The sequence below is a fragment of the Sprattus sprattus genome, assembly GCF_963457725.1.
Source record: "Sprattus sprattus genome assembly, chromosome: 8".
Classification (NCBI taxonomy): Eukaryota; Metazoa; Chordata; class Actinopteri; order Clupeiformes; family Clupeidae; genus Sprattus; species Sprattus sprattus.
Genome location: NC_137927.1, coordinates 10259054 through 10277617, shown reverse-complemented (window position 1 = coordinate 10277617; position 18564 = coordinate 10259054). Strand labels below are relative to the sequence as shown.

The 18564-nt window shown below is 43.7% G+C and overlaps 1 protein-coding gene across 1 annotated transcript in view; it reads left to right on the top strand.

The window, feature by feature from the left end:
• pepd (peptidase D) overlaps nt 1-16713 on the top strand; it is a 42583-nt gene extending 25870 nt beyond the window's left edge. Inside the window, exons 10-15 of the mRNA XM_080843013.1 lie at nt 13031-13099; nt 13678-13755; nt 14541-14689; nt 14924-15108; nt 15701-15892; nt 16189-16713. Coding sequence (XP_080699139.1) covers nt 13031-13099; nt 13678-13755; nt 14541-14689; nt 14924-15108; nt 15701-15892; nt 16189-16326 — 811 coding nt within the window. The 3' untranslated portion in view covers nt 16327-16713. The remainder of the gene's footprint in view (nt 1-13030; nt 13100-13677; nt 13756-14540; nt 14690-14923; nt 15109-15700; nt 15893-16188) is intronic.
• Nucleotides 16714-18564: the final 1851 nt, after the last annotated feature.

The following is an 18564-nucleotide window of genomic DNA, read 5'->3' as shown; positions in this document are numbered from 1 at the left end:
GACAGACACACCAGAAACACAAAGAGAACTCCCATTTGAGAGAAGTTGATTCAAAGTGGGTTGTTGTTGTTTACTTTCATATCCATTCATAAACAAATATATCAGAAACAATACAGGACTTTTCACATCATAAAGTCATTCACCTCTGTGTATGATACGATAGGTGAAGGATCAGAACAAACAGACATGTGACAAATATGTACATGCCGGGACCCAGTTCTGGGATCAGGTCGGTGTCATGTAGGGGCGCCGTTGGCTCTGTTCTGCACCTTACTCTACTGGCGAGGGAGAAAGGAGGGGGGGGGGCAGGCAAGAGCAGGTAGGAGTGAGTCGGAGAAAGCAGGGCTGGAGGAGGTGGTCACGTAAGGCTTCTGTATACTGGCTCTGAGGAATGCTGCCTGACATAGATGCACATAGACTGGAAACACACACACACACACACACATACATAAACTGTCCCATAGACGCACATTTTTATGAAAATGCATGCCCACACACATTCAAGGAAACATACAGACATAAACATTTATGCCTTCTGCACACAGTCATGCCTTAATCTCACAGTGGAAATTCTACTTTCACACTAGAAAGATTGGACATCTCACATAAACACATTTCCACAATTGTTTGTACACACACACACACATACACATTCGCATTTTATGGGCATACCATGTCCAAACCCCTAGAAACAAACTCATCCCTTTTTGTTCCCAAAGGCTGGTGATAGTCAAAGCTTAAACTGGCCAGAGCTGTACAGTTGGACAGGTATTTCCAAAACATGATTTAGTCATGTTGCAGTGATTAGCATTAACTGGAGGATGAGGAGGAGGAGGAGGAGGAGGAGGAGGAGGAGAGCAGGAGCAGGTAGCAGCGAGTCTGAGAGGAGGACAGCAGGGCTGCAGGGGAGGTTATGCAAGGCTGCTGTTTACTTGCTCTGAGGAATGCTGCCTGACAGACACACAGAGGCCTGGGACACATACACACATGTGCACACACACACACACACACACACACACACACACTCTAAAATTCACATAAAGATGCATTCACACGTAATATTCATTTAGACACATGGCCTTGGATGTCCCACACCAACACTCACATAACACATTCAAACATGCACAAGTGGAAGATGCACATCCAGTCTCAGGCCTTCTCATAATATTATAATACACACCCACACACGTATACTAGCTCACTTCTGTACACAGTCACTTAATAGACTCTGACATCCCACTGTTGCTATCACATAACACTTCCCTCTCACACACACCCACAAACACACACACGCACACACACACACACATTTCCACACAATTGCAAGCTTTCACCTCTCGGTGATACCTGTGGTCAAATATAGCTCATTGAAAAGCCACCATCCTCTGCATCTGTTCATCATAAGTAACCAGGAGTGCTGTCGTCAGAACATCATTAATTATCCAGGAACATTTCTCCAGCTCCAAACACCTCTCACTTACATCTCTGTGTGGAATTCGCTGTGAACTCACACCATGCATACCTCTGATAAATAATGAACAGGTGAGAATCCTACACACACACACACACACACACACACACACACACACACACACACACACACTCACACTCACACTCACTATGTGGTGTGTCAACGGCTGGGCCGTGCACCACAGAGGTAAGGAGCCATTTTCAGCACCATGGAGAGCAGCAAGCCACTGGGCGTGGTGCTGGAGAACGTGGTGCAGATCTCCCATCCTTGTGGAGTCAGTATGCTAAGACATGCTCCTACTGTTTAATTAATTGAGTTTGGTCTTGGGGAGTGATCACAATTAGAATCAGGGAGTGTGCTGCAATACTGGTAATGTAATCACTTGGAAAGTAATTATTTTATTTAAATTTGCTCTGTGCTGGACATTTGCCATGCTGTGACATTTTTTGCATTCTAAGTGAGCTGGTGTGACTTGATAAATTTGCATACTTGGCAATTCTTTCACACAAACCTGTCTGTTTATGTGTGAAGTTAAGGGTTTGTTATTGTATTTGTGTATATTATGATATGTGACGCATATGTTCAGACATATATGTTTAGATCCGTGTTTAGACATATATAGACACATCTTTTTCGTTATCTTAAGAATTGTATTTATTCTTTTAATTGTATCTTGTGATTATTATCTGACAGTGTCATAGACTGAGGCCTAATCCTGCCAAGAGCCCATTGTGTTGTTGGAAATAAAGAACCTTATTACTAGGAAGGAATCATAAGCAGTACTCAGCTGAAAATGTGCAGCACCAACCTGACTTAAGCTGACCTGTGAGAGAACAGGGGGGGAAAGTATTAATAATCAAAATAAAGGCAGCAGGGTGTCATCTGGATCATAAAAGAAGTGAGGCAGGTATACACGCAAAAGTGGGTTTACATGCAGCACTTTCAGAGCAAAGCAGTATGGACTGATGTATGCTAGAACCACAGTAGCAGATAGTATAACTAGTCAGTATGAATTTAGTTGAGTGAATGCAGTTGTTACTGTACAATGTATACTTAAAGTCTAAGTGTAAAGCATAGTAGCACAGTAACATACTTTGATGTGCATCCTTACATGAACTTAAAGCAGCATTAGGGAGTTTTGGTCTAAAACTAGTGAGCTACCCACCTAAAAAGTATGCAAAAAACCTTGCAAAACCACCAACAGCGCAGATGGCACTCATAAAAGTTGCTCATAAAAACATACCTCAAATAGTGGCAAACTGTTGCATAGTGTTACTTTAATGCACCTCTCTCTGAATTATATCATTGTCTTGACGAACTTTAAATTATGAGTCGTGAGCATCTCAGCTGACTAAGCATGTTACCTGAACAAAGCTCTGCTGACTTTACACACACACACACACACACACACACACACACACACTATTATGCTAACCAGTAAGCTAACACACTTTGGAGATGACATTTATCTTCCCTGTGAGATAGATTGTATTAAATTGACTTATACTTGCTACACTGACAGGGCGGGCAGATGGTTGTGCATTTTAAAAGCAGTTAGATGGCTGCTGTTTGCTGAGTGGTCGGCTAGAAGTTTGGGCCAGTAACAGCTTTTTTTTTTAGGAAACTTTTGAGAAACAAAAGCGACTTGAGATTTCCAGGATCAAGCATGTCATCGCTCATGTTTCAAATTGCTTAGATTTTTTCCCCCAGGAGAGGTACAAGAATAGCCGTCCTAATGTTCCCAGTTCAGTTAATTTAATTCAATTAGGCTTTATTTTCCTCATCTCATTTCTCATCCTTGTCATTTAGTGATCCTTTAGTGAGTTTCTTAGTCGTGGCTATAGAGCCTTCTCTCCTGATAGGGCAGGCCAGCTAGCACCAGGCTGCCCCTCTAAATGTGAGTGGAGAGTAGGCACCTGGCTGCCTCAGTCGGCTGCCTCAGTCGGTGTGCAAACGCTGGTCCAATTAACCTCATTATGCTCAGGGAGAAAAGGGCCCATCTCTCCTGTCAGATGTTCCAGTTCAGTGGAACTGTTGGATTTTTAAAATGGTGTGAAGGTCTGCGAAGTGTGGATCATGATTACAGTTAATAAATTAGCAGATGCATAGTTAAATAAATAAATAAATAAACAAACAAACAAACAACAACAGTAGCTAGCAGTGGTGGTTCGTCTCCCCAGGCAACACCTTCTGAAGCATCCATAAATATGAGAAATGAGCCCAGTAGCACAAGCTGCTTTAATTAAAAGCGGTCACATTGCAAAGCTGCTTGTTTGCAAGTTCACAGAGATTGTGTAAATTGCCTATCAAAGACAGAAAGCAATTAAATGTTAAAAAGAAATTAAGGTTTAGTGAATGAAAGATGGTGGAACTGGGTGGAAACGCCAACTATAAGATCAGTGTGTTCCGACGGATTTCATGTGAATACACGACTGTTGTGCTTTATTATAACAGAGCTCTATTTTAGCTCTGAAGATAGTGGTTGCGTGATTTTGCAAAGGACTCGATGAAATGCCAGTCTGATGGGTAGGTTGTTGGATTATTCTGTGCATCAGACCAGAAGAACAGACAACCTGTTTGCAACGTAGAGAGAGAAGGAGGGATGGTTAGGAGATACTGTCCTTAGTGTAGTGACTCTTCTGTGTTGGCCTTGTCTTCAAAGGCGGCGATGTTTCTTCAGCATTACTCCTTGCTCCGTTCTCTCACCACAAGTAACGGACGGTGTCTCCACACGGCAAACCCACTGAAAATCCTAAATCTGCGTCATGTTCTGTATGATGGCCTTCACTTCTCCTCTCTTAGCATAAAGGAAGGTAGTATACACAACTTAACATAATGTGTGTGTCTAGGGGTCTATTTCAAAGTGTAAGGTGGGGCATGTTAGGAAGGGGGTCTACCTAGATATGAAAAGTGTGAAGGTCTGCAGAGAGGAAAGGTCTGTCTGACCATTTGAGTGTTAAAGAACTTGGTGCATATGTTATGCATTCTTGGGGGGAATGATTCACCCACGGGTTACGACTACTGGCTTTAAAGTATCCCTACCCCAATCTTTTCTCTATAAGAATTGTTGCAGTCCTAAGCTTTGCACATTAGCACAGGACTCCCTGCTAAGTAATCTCATCAGAAATGCTAAATTACTTTTATACGAGATTAAAGAATTTGTAGAATAATAGAATTCTGATCACTCTTAATCCAAATGGATTGCTCCACAAAAGCATATTTGTTTATCTATTATTTCCTGGTTTTAAAATGCTGCCAAGTGTCTGCTCCATGCTGAGGGATCAGCCAGCCTTGTGTTGCCCTCATGTCAGAGAGGCCCCTCACATTCCCTGGTCAGTAGCTGGATTTTGTAGGACTGAATGTGAAACCAGTCCACACATTGCAGGCAGGCTAGCTTTCCTTCCAGACGAAAATTAAGCCATTGACTGCTCTGTCGTGTCTGAAAGTGTTGGAGGATTTCATACTTGCATGTCCAGCTGTTCAGCCTCTGGTTGGGTCCTTTGTGATGTAGAGTCACTTTGGCACTGAAATAGAAGTCAGTGATCAGCACATCACTGACATTCCCCTGTCTGTCTTCCTCCTCTGGCGTTTGACAAGCTGAAGCAAATATTACTGCTGCAGCAAAAGTCATTCAGATCAGGCCAGTCTTGGTGTACTCCTCCTGTATCCTGTAGCTCTGGGATCAGCAACCTTTCTGTTGGGTTTCTTTTTGAAGTCGAAGGAAACACACACACACACACATTTCCTCCCTTCTCTTAGTTCTCGTTTCACTCATTTACCTGTTCAGATTTCTCTAAACACGCTAGCACCAGAGTGAGGGTAATTTTATCGTAGGGTGAGACAACTCATCTCTGAGCAAACTTGGTTTGTTTTGACATTCTGCGGTCTTTCATAGAGTAGGAAGTTATCCAGACAGAGCGCTCCATCTCTTTGTTCCCCAGGTTCTTTCATCCCCTCCTTCCTCCCTGGTGTCTGTTGTTGTTTCCCATCTCGGTTCTGCTGAATGAAAGGTTTCACATTACACAGGAGTCTCTTGATTAAGGACATTAAAATAAATTCAGCAATGAGCAGCTTTTGTCTCTTGTAATCATATTTATCTTTTTTTTCCACTTAACTCGCATTGCTCTGGTGAAAGCTCTGTAAACAAGCTCAGAGAGGAGCGTGTTTTTGCAAGGACCAAAAGACAAGCAGTGACAGGAATCCTCCAACATTAGGCAAGGAATACGCCTGTTGTTATGGTTACAAAGTTATAAATAGTGTCGTATAGCAGACAGGTGACAGGGGAGCTGAGCAAAAAGGATAAAAGGCTGTGCTGAAATCTTTCCCAGAATCCTCCACTGCTGCTACTCTGTGGGGAGAAAATTCATTCACAAGTCCCTTTAAAACCCCCACTAAAATGGAAGAACATCAAATGTTATGTACTTCTACCTGACTCAGTTACCCAGCTTCATTAATTAGGTTCATTAACCTTGCCCCCAGTGCATTTCACCACTAATCCTTGACCTTACAGTGTGACACAGCATGTTCTCAGTCCTTTAAAAAATAAGAGCCATTTGTTTGAAAACATCATAAAGCCCTTTTCTCTCACCCCCCACCACACATTGTTACCCCCCACAATGTTGTTAGTGTTAATTTATGCTTCTGTTGTTCATCCTCCTGTGCTCCTCTGTGTCCCCTGCCTCTACTTGGAGTTTGTCATGTATGTCAGGCTCATTTTTCCTCCTGTGCCCCCCACCCCCTTACTTACACCCTTCACCCCCCATCAAGGATGGCATGATGCAGCCGGTAGCAAACTGTGTGTCTGCCTCCTCATTAGATCTCAGTACAAACACTCACTTATGCACATACACACACACACACACACATACAAACACTCATACACACTTTCACACACACACACACACACACACACACACACACACACACACACACACACACACACACACACACTCCCACTCCCACTCACTGCGTGGCAGGCCTGGTTTGAAAAGCAGTCAGAGGCCATGACATCAAAGACGCTGATATGACAGTGGAGCGTGGGGCCACAGAGAAGAGGAGAGGAGAGAAGCAGGGAGGAGAGGAGTGTTTAGGCCTTGGCCTGGCACTGCTCCTCATCTAGGAGGTGGTGGAGGGTTGGGGTGTTGATGGGGTGTGCGGTGTCTGTGTGGGGTGGTGTGGTGTGTTGCAGGGTGGGATGGTGATGTGTCTACATGTGCCTGTTAGAAGTGGGCATTGAGGCATCATTGCCAGGGAGGCCGGGGTGAGGAGGGTGACTAAACCAGTTCTTGTCTTCCGGTGCCTTTTTTTCACCTCACCCTTCTTTCTTTTGTCCACTGAGCAAAGCTTCAGACAAGGCTAATTGTCTTATTTGCCCTAAGTCCTTAAACTCTGTACTCGGCTACACATCCACTTAGAGCTCTGCGGACTTCCTGTCCCAGATATGCTCATATGACCCTAAAAACAGGTTTGCATCCCGCATCCCAATCACAAAGGCGGCAAAGTACTTGACCTCATTCTCATTCGAAATTGCAACAGTCACACTCTATGACCATTCGATTCATCCACTTCACTGTATGCCTCCTGGAACAGCCCTCTGTTTCTCCACCTCTGGTCTCGTTCCGGTATAACCTCTGCAGCCTTTCTCCCACCCACTTTTCCTCAGTGGTCTCCTCTGCTCTACCTCTTTTTAGCACATTTTCCTCACTAGAAGTCAGATTCTCTGCTCTACACTGAGTTCAGTCTGAATAGCCCGTGTCCTCTATCCACCGAACTGGCTCGCTTTAATCAGCCTCACCCATTGCTAAACGATACCATCCAAAAGCTGCATGCGACATCAGAGCTGCTGAGAGAAAATGGCGTAAATCCAGCGACCCTGCTGATCTCAAGGATTATCAGTCGCCTCTCATCCAGCATCAGGGATGCTAAAACTGCTTTTTACAATGGGAAGATCAGCAGTACCACAGACACTTGGAAATAATGTTCTGCTTTCAAAGCAGTACTCAATCCTCATCCAGACATGAACCTCTCAGCTGATGTTTTGCCTCTTTCTTTACTAAAAAAAGCGGCCATCAGTAGTGATGAGCTCTGAGCTACTAAGACACAACCAGTCTCCCCAATTAAGGGCGCATCACTCCCTCTGGCCAGCCCTCTCACTAAGGGCAGGGCACCTGCAGGCTTAACACGTAGCAGTCCTACAGCGTGCTCAATTACTTGTATTTGAAATACTAGTGAATTTACTTTTGAGTATTTTGTAATTTGTATTTGATAGGGGCGATAAAAAAATCGAATGTAATTTGTAACAAAATACTTTAGAGTGGAGTAATTTTGTATTTAAAATACTCCAAATACTTTCTCCAGTGTTTAGGCAGAAGGAGATTTTTTTTCTGTCGGATTCTACCACTAGACCATCTGATCTGCCTCTGAATTTCATTGTCGAATCAGGCCTCAGTCAATTTGCCAAAAGTGGTGCTTCCTATGGCCCGCCCCTTTTTGGTGCGAAAAGGAAATCACCCCAGATCTCTCACATTGACTCTCATTAGTTAAATCCATTTTTTTCACAAAACAGGGCTGTGTTCGAAAACTTAGATAGCTGTCTTGATCCTTTTCAATTTATCTTCATTAGTACACCGACTAAAAGGGGGTTCTTTCAAAGAGCGAATTGAGTTGTTGCACTGAACGTTAGCCATCTTGACAGAATATGACTTGATCAAAGCCGTATGATGTCCTTATACGTAATTATGTATGAAGAAAGCACGGTGGGGATAGCCCTCCCGAAAGCCATAGAGATTGCAATGAGAGCCATGTTTTGTAAAAACATGAAAGTTACACAGCTGCTGCCTGCAAATATATATATATACATTATCAATCAAGTTGTTGTCTTTTAATAGCTTTGCTTAGTTACACTGACATTCTGTGACTGTTCTTCCTTTTTTACGGGGTTCACCAGAGCTTTGTGTACATTATATAGCCCCGTAGCCAGGGCCCATAGACATATTTATGTCAATCTAAATAGTCTGAATAGCCATGTCGCATTGCCAAAAATACTGATCTATACCCATATTCAGCGAAAACATTACACTGACCGGTGTAATAGGCGGAATATGTGTGCGGGGGAGGGGCGTGTTTGCGGCGGTTACAAACATGAAAAAAAGGATACGGGACTCAAATGTTTGGGAACCACTGCCTTGCACCACTGACAAGGGCCAGTCATAAAAGCCTGCACCACTACGTTACACCACTGTATAGCCCAAACCTGAATGTTCTCCTATACCAAATTGTGAGAAAACAGAAAATTCAGAAAAAGTATTTCCTATATTTTAAAAATACAAAATACATTGTATTTTGATAAATGTTTTGGCAACAGTATTTTGTATTTTATTTTGATACATTTATTTGAGGGGTATTTTGTATTTTGTATCAAAATACATTTTGATGTATTTTTGCCCATCTCTGAGCGTGCTTTTCTCTGCCTCCTCCAGTCAATGGCTTCCACCTCCCTCAACCCTCTAGCTTGGGGGCAAGGCACCAAAAAGCTGAACATGCCGGAGTCCTACTACATGTAAACACAGTGATATATACTTCAATGGCTCCTGTAATGTTTCCAACCAAATTCAAGCTGGCTCGGGTAACAGCCCTGCTCAAAAAGCCTTCACTCAACCCTGCTCAAGTGAAGAACTATCCACGGGTCTCATTACTTCCATTCTTATCTACGGCTTTTAAAGGGTGGTTTTCAAACAGGTCCCAGAATTCCTCTCAGAGAATGACCTCCATGATCCAAATCAACTTTAAGAGTGGATACAGCACTGAATTGGCTCTGTTGTCTGTGACAGAAGCCCTAAAGGGAGCTGGAACTACAGCTCAGTCCCCGTCCTTATCTTGCTAGACTGATAAGCAGCTTTTGACATGGTGAACCACCGCATCCTTCTATCCGTACACTGTGCTATGGGCATCCCAGGCAAAGGTTTGAATCCTACCTCACTGGGCGTTTTGTCAATGTGTCATGGCAAGGACAAATGTGTGCTCTGACCATCCTTGTTCTTTCTGCTCCATCTGTCATATTTGTGTTTTTTTCCCCCCCTGGCATAACAGGAAAGAGCAGAAAGACGTCAGCGTTGTGACTGGGCAGAATTTCCTTTGCTGGTGTTCGCGTGACGTTGGCCACCAGGGGAATTGGCTTAGCTATGCATAGTTGTGGTTCATTTGTCATCAGAGACAGAGGAGAGGCAGCAGTGTCTGTCTGTTTGTGTGTTTGTGTGTGTGTGTGTGTGTGTGTGTGTGTGTGTGTGTGTGTGTGTGTGTGTGTGTGTGTGTGTGAGTGTGTGTGTGTGAGAGAGAGAGAGAATCATCCTGTGTGCCTCTGAAGGTCAAGGTCTTTCTCTCTTCAGTCTCTGTGAGTCACAGCATTGTCCAAAGCCAAATGAATCAGACCAGCTGTTGTGTTTGTACATCAGAGCTCTGAATGCACAGTGCTCATTTCGAGAAGAGATATGAAAGTATTCATCACTAATGTCAGTCTGATTCATATCAAGTGTCTATCGGTCCTGTCAGTTTGAGCGTTAGTATAGCACATTTGGGTCTTTCAGCCTTCTTACTATCCTTACATTGGTCTTACGTCTTTTGCCTGGTAACGTGTTTGTTTAAACGATGAAGTAGGGATTTCTATTTTTTTGTATTATCTGCATGTTGAACCCTGAATGCAGTCATGGCGCAGTCATAGCATGAACTTACTCCATAAGTTAGTTAGCTGCTGGGTGAAGGCAGAAGTATGTATAGTGCAGTCACTCTCTGGTCCGGCTCTTCTCCCCTCTCTGCTGCTCTGGGTCTGCTGCCTTTGATAAATTTGCTGTCTACTTCCATCGCTTGCCGGTCCAAGACGGGTTGCAGAGGAGCGGTTCTGGGCAGGCGCAGACCCGGGTCTTTCCGGAGCGGGCCAGAGACATTAATCAAAGCTCGTCTTGACGCTTGTTACCACGGCAGCAGGACGGGACAGGCCCCTGTGGAGGATGCAAGGTCGTTCACGCTGCCCTCAAGGTCGTGCGGCTGCCTCAGTAGGGCCATGTTTGTCGGGTACATAGTCAGCAGCAAGGCCCTCTGGGATGGTAATAAGACGGAAACACGTCCCCGTTGCCCGCTGTGGAAAATCCATCTCCAGGCTTGGCATCTGGAGAGAGGAGGGGAGCGGGCACACGTGGCAGTGGTGCCACCAGTGGAAGTACTTATGAGGCCCTCTCAAGAGAGACGGGTCTGGGCCACTGTGGCAGCATGAAAGGTGTTTGAAGGGGAGCCTGCCGAGGGTTTGGGGAAAGGACACACCAGTAGCTCAGCCAAGCTCAGCAGAGCTCAATGCTCTGTCTTTCCCTCTTTCTGTGTCTGTGTTTGTGTCCGTTTTCCTGTCTGCCTGTCTGCCTGTCTGTGGGTGCTGTCTGTGTGTCTTACTGTGTTTATATGACAGCATCACGCTCCACTGCTTGTGCCTTGCTTGAATGAATGCAAGATGTATGAATGTCTTCTCTTGCATGAATATGTTTATGAATGTCTACATACGTTTGTACTGTATTAATACAGATTGGAAATGTAGCGTGTTCTGGCACTGACATATTTAATTTGATCACCACTGACCATGCGACAGGTGAAATATATTACCTAATTGCTGAACACGGCAGACAGCCTTGTTCTCCCAGATCGCCCCGAATTTCTCTCTGAGGATTTATGTCCTGGGAGGCAGCCATGTGTAAGCGCTGGGGTTAATCTGTCTGCTGTCGGGGCAGCACAACCATCACTCACAGCAGCTGCGGAGGGAGGCAGCGGTTTGATGTCTTAATTATTTCTTGTTTGCATTTTAAACGGCTTTCATCATACAAAAATAGAGCTGCAAATAGACCGCTTGTTTGTCCAATTTAACAAGGCTGTCATATAAGAGTAAAACACTTTCCATATTATAATTATATGCCTGTGAGAAGAGACTAGTTTAATAAATGTGTTATATACAGACACTTCTTAGGATCTACCTATACACCAATCTGAGAGACTGATGACTATTAAACCAGTCTGTCATATTGAGATTCTGCATTACAATGCAGTTGAGGTCACGTGCATGACAAGTGTACACAAGTCTGCCAATTAAAACTGACTGCAACCTTTTCAAGGTGACAGGCTCACACAGTGAACTTTTGGTTGCAGCATTTGAGTGAGATCTTCCTGACACAGACTAAAGGTCCTGGAATAATCGCCCCATGGTCAAGGATTGATTCTTTGGTTGGACAACAGTCAGTCTGTCAGTCTGCGATTTAAAACTTGTGCATCACTTCTCGGTTTGCTAAGCCATTACGCATTCATGCATTCAAGCCGTAGTTATATTCTGTCATTAAAGCTAATCTGTGACATGTTTGACATTTCACCCAATCGCATTTGAGCGTAAGTGGCTCGATTTTGAGAGTTTGTCTTAGCCACCTGTAATCACAGAATATTGAAAAACATATTTTCGCTCTCTGTACCAGAGGGGATGTTTTGTATTTAAACTAGAAGTCCCCAAAGTCGCCACACCTCAGGTTAAAAAAAAAAAAAGAAGCAAACAATTTCTTCATCTGAAAATATGAAAACCTGCATTCTGATCATTGATGCACCAGCAGTAAGTGCCCGCCCAGAAGAGTCGATGTCCTGTTTGATGTTGGCAGCTCAGTGTTTTAATTAAACCTTCATCTTGGTGGCTGAGGACATGAGCACAGATAGCAAACCCTCACCAGCTCACTATCTGCCTAATTGAGCCCCAGCACTTTCCCACAGAAAGCCGCCTCTTCTGATCCACTGGGGGAGGAGCGAGGCTGACTCATTCTGCCCGACAGTTATCTTCCCCTCTCTCCTTTTCTTCATGCCTTCTCATTCCAAACTGGTTATGAATGCGACTTTCTCTTCATAATTCATGCTATTCTCTCTGATGGCTTAGAGAGGGCTGTGTCTGTGTTTGAGGACGTCACTGTTTGAATGTTTGGAGTCAGTAAAGAGCCTTTTTTTTTCTTTCTTTTTTTGTATCCATAATAACCAGGTAATGATGGTGTAGTTGTGTAAATGAATTGGTCTCCTTTACCCTTCCTTGCTCAAACATGCACCCAATGGATTTGTCACTCTAATTTGAATCTACAGTCATAGATTTTGAATTCCCAATTTGTCTGCGGACACATTCACTGGGACACAAGGTTTATTCGGAGCCTGGAGGAACTGTTATTACTAGCCTGAGTTTTTAAAATATTAGGCTGTTAAGTTTCTGTTATTTTCTGTTATTATTATTCTGTTAACACACAACAGCTGCTGGTGCCTAAATATTATTCATATTCTTTAAACTCGGGTTTTGTTTGATAGGCCTAGTACTCTCTCCAAATTAGTCCAGCCCATTTCTACAGTCAGTGCATGGGTGCTGAGATGATGTCCCTTAGCTGCTAATGAACCGGGTGTGTCTACAGAAACGTCGCCTCCGCTCGCTCAGTCCAGAACGTTTCAAACGAGAGCCCTGAGGTGTCTTAACTGCAGTGTGTGAGTGAGTGGATCTGTGCTTCTGTGTTGCAGTCTGTTCCAGCACTACTGCTTCTCTCGTGGGGGAATGCGTAACGTCTCCTACACATGCATCTGTGGAAGGTAAGGTTTCATCCTCCCTCAACCCTTCTGGGGAAGATATGACACACACAGTTTCCGTCAGAACTATAGCAGTGGGCACGGGGACTGGTGCTATTGATGTCAGACTTTAAGTGGGCATAGCTCTTGCATGGCAGCGGTTCAGCCTCTTTGAAATCAGCTCCTCATTTCTCACTACTGCAAGCCTCATCAGAAATGTGCTCTGGGTCTTCCTCAGGGCAAGTTTCCTCAGTTCAAATCCCTGCCTTTCAAATGCATCCCCACAACATGCAGCTGGTTTCACTGATAAACTTCCAGATGCTGGAGTCCCTAAGCAATGTCTTTCTCCTCACCTCTGTGACATGAGACCAGACTCCTTCCACATCAGCTGGTTTGCCCTACATATGAAACCCCACTGTTGGCTCAGTAAGGGTGATCCTTACTGCAAAGACACCTAATAGCCTTAAAACCAAGTTGTCAGTGTTTAAGTTTGTGTACAACCCCTCTAGTCTGTTGAAGTCACGATTCCTTATTGTTGGGTTCAAATTCCATTCCTACTCAAGGAAAGATGGGTGACCCTCGTGTAATTTTGTGTTTGACAGCGGACACAATGCCTCAGTTCTCCACTATGGCCATGCTGGAGCTCCCAATGACAAGACTATCAATGATGGAGACATGTGGTAAGTGTTCATGTATTAAACCCACCCACATGCTTTGACTGTGAATGCCACTGTCAGCAAGGACAATCAGATCATTGTAATCATTTTCAAATGGGCTTTTTAGCTGTTTTTAAAAGTGTATTTGTGTAACACACTGCGGTAGGTTTTTACAGTGCAGAGTTACACTGCTATTTCATGTCTGTTTTTATCACAGAAGGAAAGATATGCAGATTTAATATCCTGTGACTCTGATCTGTCGTGTCCATTCTAACACTGGCAGTGAGAAGCTGATGAGTGCTGTATTTCTAAATAAATAATCCTCGTTTGGATATTCTGTTCCTTATGATAGATGCTTACATGGAAGTACCAGCAGACTGTTTTAAACTTTAAATCAGAAGATGTCTGGCCCCACCAGACCACTCGCTACTTTACTCTCTCTGCAACGCGGCGGAGTGTGTGTTTGATGACAGCGGAGTGTGTGTTTGATGACAGCGGAGTGTGTGTTTGATGACAGCGGAGTGTGTGTTTGATGACAGCAGAGTGTGTGTCTGATGGCAGAGGAGTTCGTTCTGCGGCTGAACCTGAGAGTCCTGTGGGTGTGTTGATAGAGATTTGAAGCAGCACTTTAGAGAGCTCATGTTAACACCACACTAGTAGGTCTGAAAGACGCGTAGTCCTGGCCTAAAGCTGATCTGCTGTTTACAGTATCTACTAGTCAGGCTCCTCGTGATTGGTATTGGAAATAAATCTCTGGTTGTCCAACTTTAGTTGAATCAAAGGATTTGTGTTGTTTCTTATTTCAACAGCCTGTTTGACATGGGTGGAGAGTACTACTGCTACTCTTCCGACATCACCTGCTCTTTTCCTGCCAATGGCAAATTTACGCCAGACCAGAAGGCTATCTACGAGGCCGTGCTCAAGTCTTCTCTAGCTGTCATGGCCGCCATTAAGCCAGGTACTGGGGGATGAGTTTTTAAGCTTACAAAGAATTTATAGAATTTAAAGATTTAAAGATATTTTCCCTTCAAAGGTGTAAATATCAGTGTAAGTATTACTCTAAATGGAGAAATATTGACTTTATAGTATATTATAAGTGTATTTCTAATTCAGAGTATTACTCTCCCTAGAAAGCATAATCAAAAAAATTACCAGATTCAATACGTTTATTTTTGGGTGCATTTGTTTTTAGGAGCGAAATGGACTGACATGCATCGTCTGGCTGACCGTGTCCATCTGGAGGAGCTGGTGAAGATTGGCATCCTGAAGGGTGATGTTGAGGACATGCTGAAGGTGCATATGGGCTCTGTGTTCATGCCCCACGGCCTGGGTCACCTTCTGGGCATTGATGTCCATGATGTGGGTGGCTACCCTGAGGCAAGTACCGTCACGGAGCTAACTTCTACCAGTTCAACTCTTCAGGTTTTCTCAAGGAAAGGTAAAAGCCTTATCCTTACAGATGGACACAGCTACCAATGGGTGTTTTAGAGTTTATGACAGTTCCAGATTGAACCTTGAAAGGTGTTTTGTTGGACAGCAGAAGAACTGGTTTCAAGATCATCTATCCATGTGAATGTGAATGCTATCAGTACTCCATGTCTGTAACAGTGCTATCAGTACGCCATGTCTGTAACAGTGCTATCAGTACTGCATGTCTGTAACAGTGCTATCAGTACTCCATGTCTGTAACAGTGCTATCAATACTGCATGCCTGTAACAGTGATATCAGTACTCCATGTCTGTAACAGTGCTATCAATACTGCATGTCTGTAACAGTGCTATCAATACTGCATGCCTGTAACAGTGATATCAGTACTCCATGTCTGTAACAGTGCTATCAGTTCTCCATGTCTGTAACAATGCTATCATTACTGCACGTCTGTAACAGTGCTATAAGTACTGCATGTCTGTAACAATGCTATCAGTACTGCACGTCTGTAACAGTGCCTCTGGCCCTGTGTTGTCTTAGGGGGTAGAGCGCATCCAGGAGCCAGGCCTGAAAAGCTTGCGCATGGGCCGCTTGGTTCAGGAGCGTATGGTTCTGACCGTGGAGCCGGGCATCTACTTCATCGACCACCTGCTGGACCTGGCCCTGGCCTCCCCTGAACAGCGCTGCTTCATCAACAGTGATGTGCTGGCTCGCTTCCGCAGATTTGGAGGGGTCAGAGTTTACACACACACACACACACACTCAAATTCTGTTACATACAAGCAACACACACACAGTATAGCAAGGTCAGTCTTTGTAAAAATACTTCAGGCTAGTTTTAATTACCTAACTTTTGGGAATCATAATTGTCTGTACATACCGGTTTTCTTGTATTTGTTGTTACTGAGAGACATAATCATGTAACCAACAGCTCTTATGACACTTTGAGGTTTTGACTCTCTAAGAAGCGGTCTGAGAGCCTGAGTCAGCTGTGTCACCTGCCTCCGTTGTCTTCATCTCCTCAACAGGTGCGCATTGAGGATGACATTGCTGTGACTGCGGATGGGATGGAGCTGCTCACCTGTGTCCCCCGCACCGTCGAGGATATTGAGGAGTTCATGGAGGAGGCCAGGGGGAACCCCAAGTCCTTCAGCGGGAAGGTCTGAGGGGTGCAGGCTGGAACTGCTCTCTGCCACAGACATGCGGTTTCATCCCACATTTCACGATAGCTTTAATTTCCATATCTATACTGTGACTGACTTCATATGTATGAAATGAAAGTCTTTAAACTCATCTGATTTGCTGGTATGTAATGCCTGTTAATTTACTCAGATCCTCCAGTAAATGTCTATACCACTCAGTTGTTCAGTGATAGCATTACATCTAAAAACAACAAAAAGGCATTGGGAGAATGTAGCTCCACCATAAAAAAAAAACAGTATTAAATGATTATTTTTTCAGAATTGTATCATATGCATGTATTGTACCCAATTTATACTTTTATTAGCCATAACAAAATCTTAATCATTTATTAATAAAATATTTCTGCAGCATCTGTGACATGTTCCTCTTATTTTAGAAGCCCTAGTGAAGCATGTGCGGTAGCTGCTTTTGGGAACAGTTCTAAAACCAGTGAGTGAATTTGTGTCGCAAAATGTAATAAAACAATTAACTCCAGAGATTACTGAATTAAGGCTTGGAGCAGGTACAGTTCAGGAAGAGCCTGTTTTTACCTGCATCGAGAGAACTTTCTCATTTAATTATCTTGACATTGTGATGCGTTGACCTTTTGGCAGCCGAAAATTAAATTCCAGTCTGATTGACTCAGCTGGAACTCATGAGTCATTAAACTCCATGCTGTGAGAAGAACTGAACTGGGCCGAACTGATCCTGACAGCAGAGCAGCAACCAGGCAAGAAAAGTCTCTTATAAACAATCGTGTTGTCATAGAGACTACAGTTTAGGGTTACTACAGAATTCTTTTATGATTTTTTTATGATCCCATATCTAGATTTTATCATCTAAATGTAGTGGGTGCCTTAATGCAAAGCATTGATAACAATTTGAATGAAAAAAGTGTCAAAATGATTGCTTCAAGACAAATCAGCCGTTCTGTTTGGCTCTCAAAGGCAGCGAGTAAAGGTGTGAGATGGAGTAGCCATGCATCCTGCGAGGATGTAACCGTGTGTAACTGTCCAGGTCCCCATGGTGTGTGTGTGTGTGTGTGTGTGTGTGTGATGCATGAACTAAAAAAGCATTCTCTTCACAGATGTGTGTGTGTAGAGGTTTGTTGTAGTGTAAAGGGAAAGGATTTAAGTTCATGCACCAGATGTTTGTGTAGAGGACTGTCAGGTTTCAGACGTGAGTGTGTGTGTAGAGGAGGATTGTAGCTCATGCATTAGACATTTGTGTTGAGGGGGAGGTTTTAATTTAGGCGTCGTGTGTATGCGTAAAGGAGGGTTGCTCATTGTTCTTCCCTTTTTGTTTCACCCATGTGATGTGAGCTATTACACCCTGGTTAATTATTTTAAAGGCGTAATCAAAGCTGGTGGTTAAGCACTTTACACATTATGCACAGAATGCAAATGAAGTTGCTGGAAGAGGAAAATCCCCCTTTTGAGATTGACACACTACATTATAGCAGAATGAAACTACTGATGTGTTTTTTGCTAAATTTGCTAAACATCTTAAAAGTGCATATTGTAACAAATATGCACAGACTTTACAAAAGCTACTGGAAATAATGTGCATCAATCAAGCCTGCAAGCAATCCTGAATAGAAAGATGAGAGATGATGCCTAAGAACAGCACTGAAGATCACTGAGACTCTTGCTCAGTGCACTGCTTTAGAGGACCAGCCTGTGTTTTATCAAAAGAAATCCTAACTAGGATTGTAGCTACTGCCAATAACTACGATGCTGGTTGGACTGATGACCGTGCTTCTCTCATCTAGTCATTAACTATTTGTGTAGCTAAATTGTCATGGAACAGCCTAGGCTTCTGTATTAGAATGTGTGTGTGTGTGGGGGATATTGTATTATCTGTGGATATCTAGCCACAGCACCCCAGGCACGCTGAAGGGAGAAGCTAGCGCAGTTTTGGCTGTATGGACATTATGGCAGAGGCTCCGCAGCTTTAGGGGAAGCTCAGTAGGTGTATCAGCGGAACTATCCACATGTGTTCTGGGACCTACCCACTTCTCTCCCAGAAGCTATTCATTTGTAGCCTGGACCCTTCCCATTTCTCTTACGCGAGCTACTCTCTTGTATCCCGGGAGCTACTCAGTTGGGCCTCAACCTTGAAAACGGGTGCAGAAAACAGACCAAATATGACCCGATCCTCCAATTTAAAAATGACATGACCCACAGGGAAGGGTCAAGGAAGATTAAGAAAGATGGTTCATC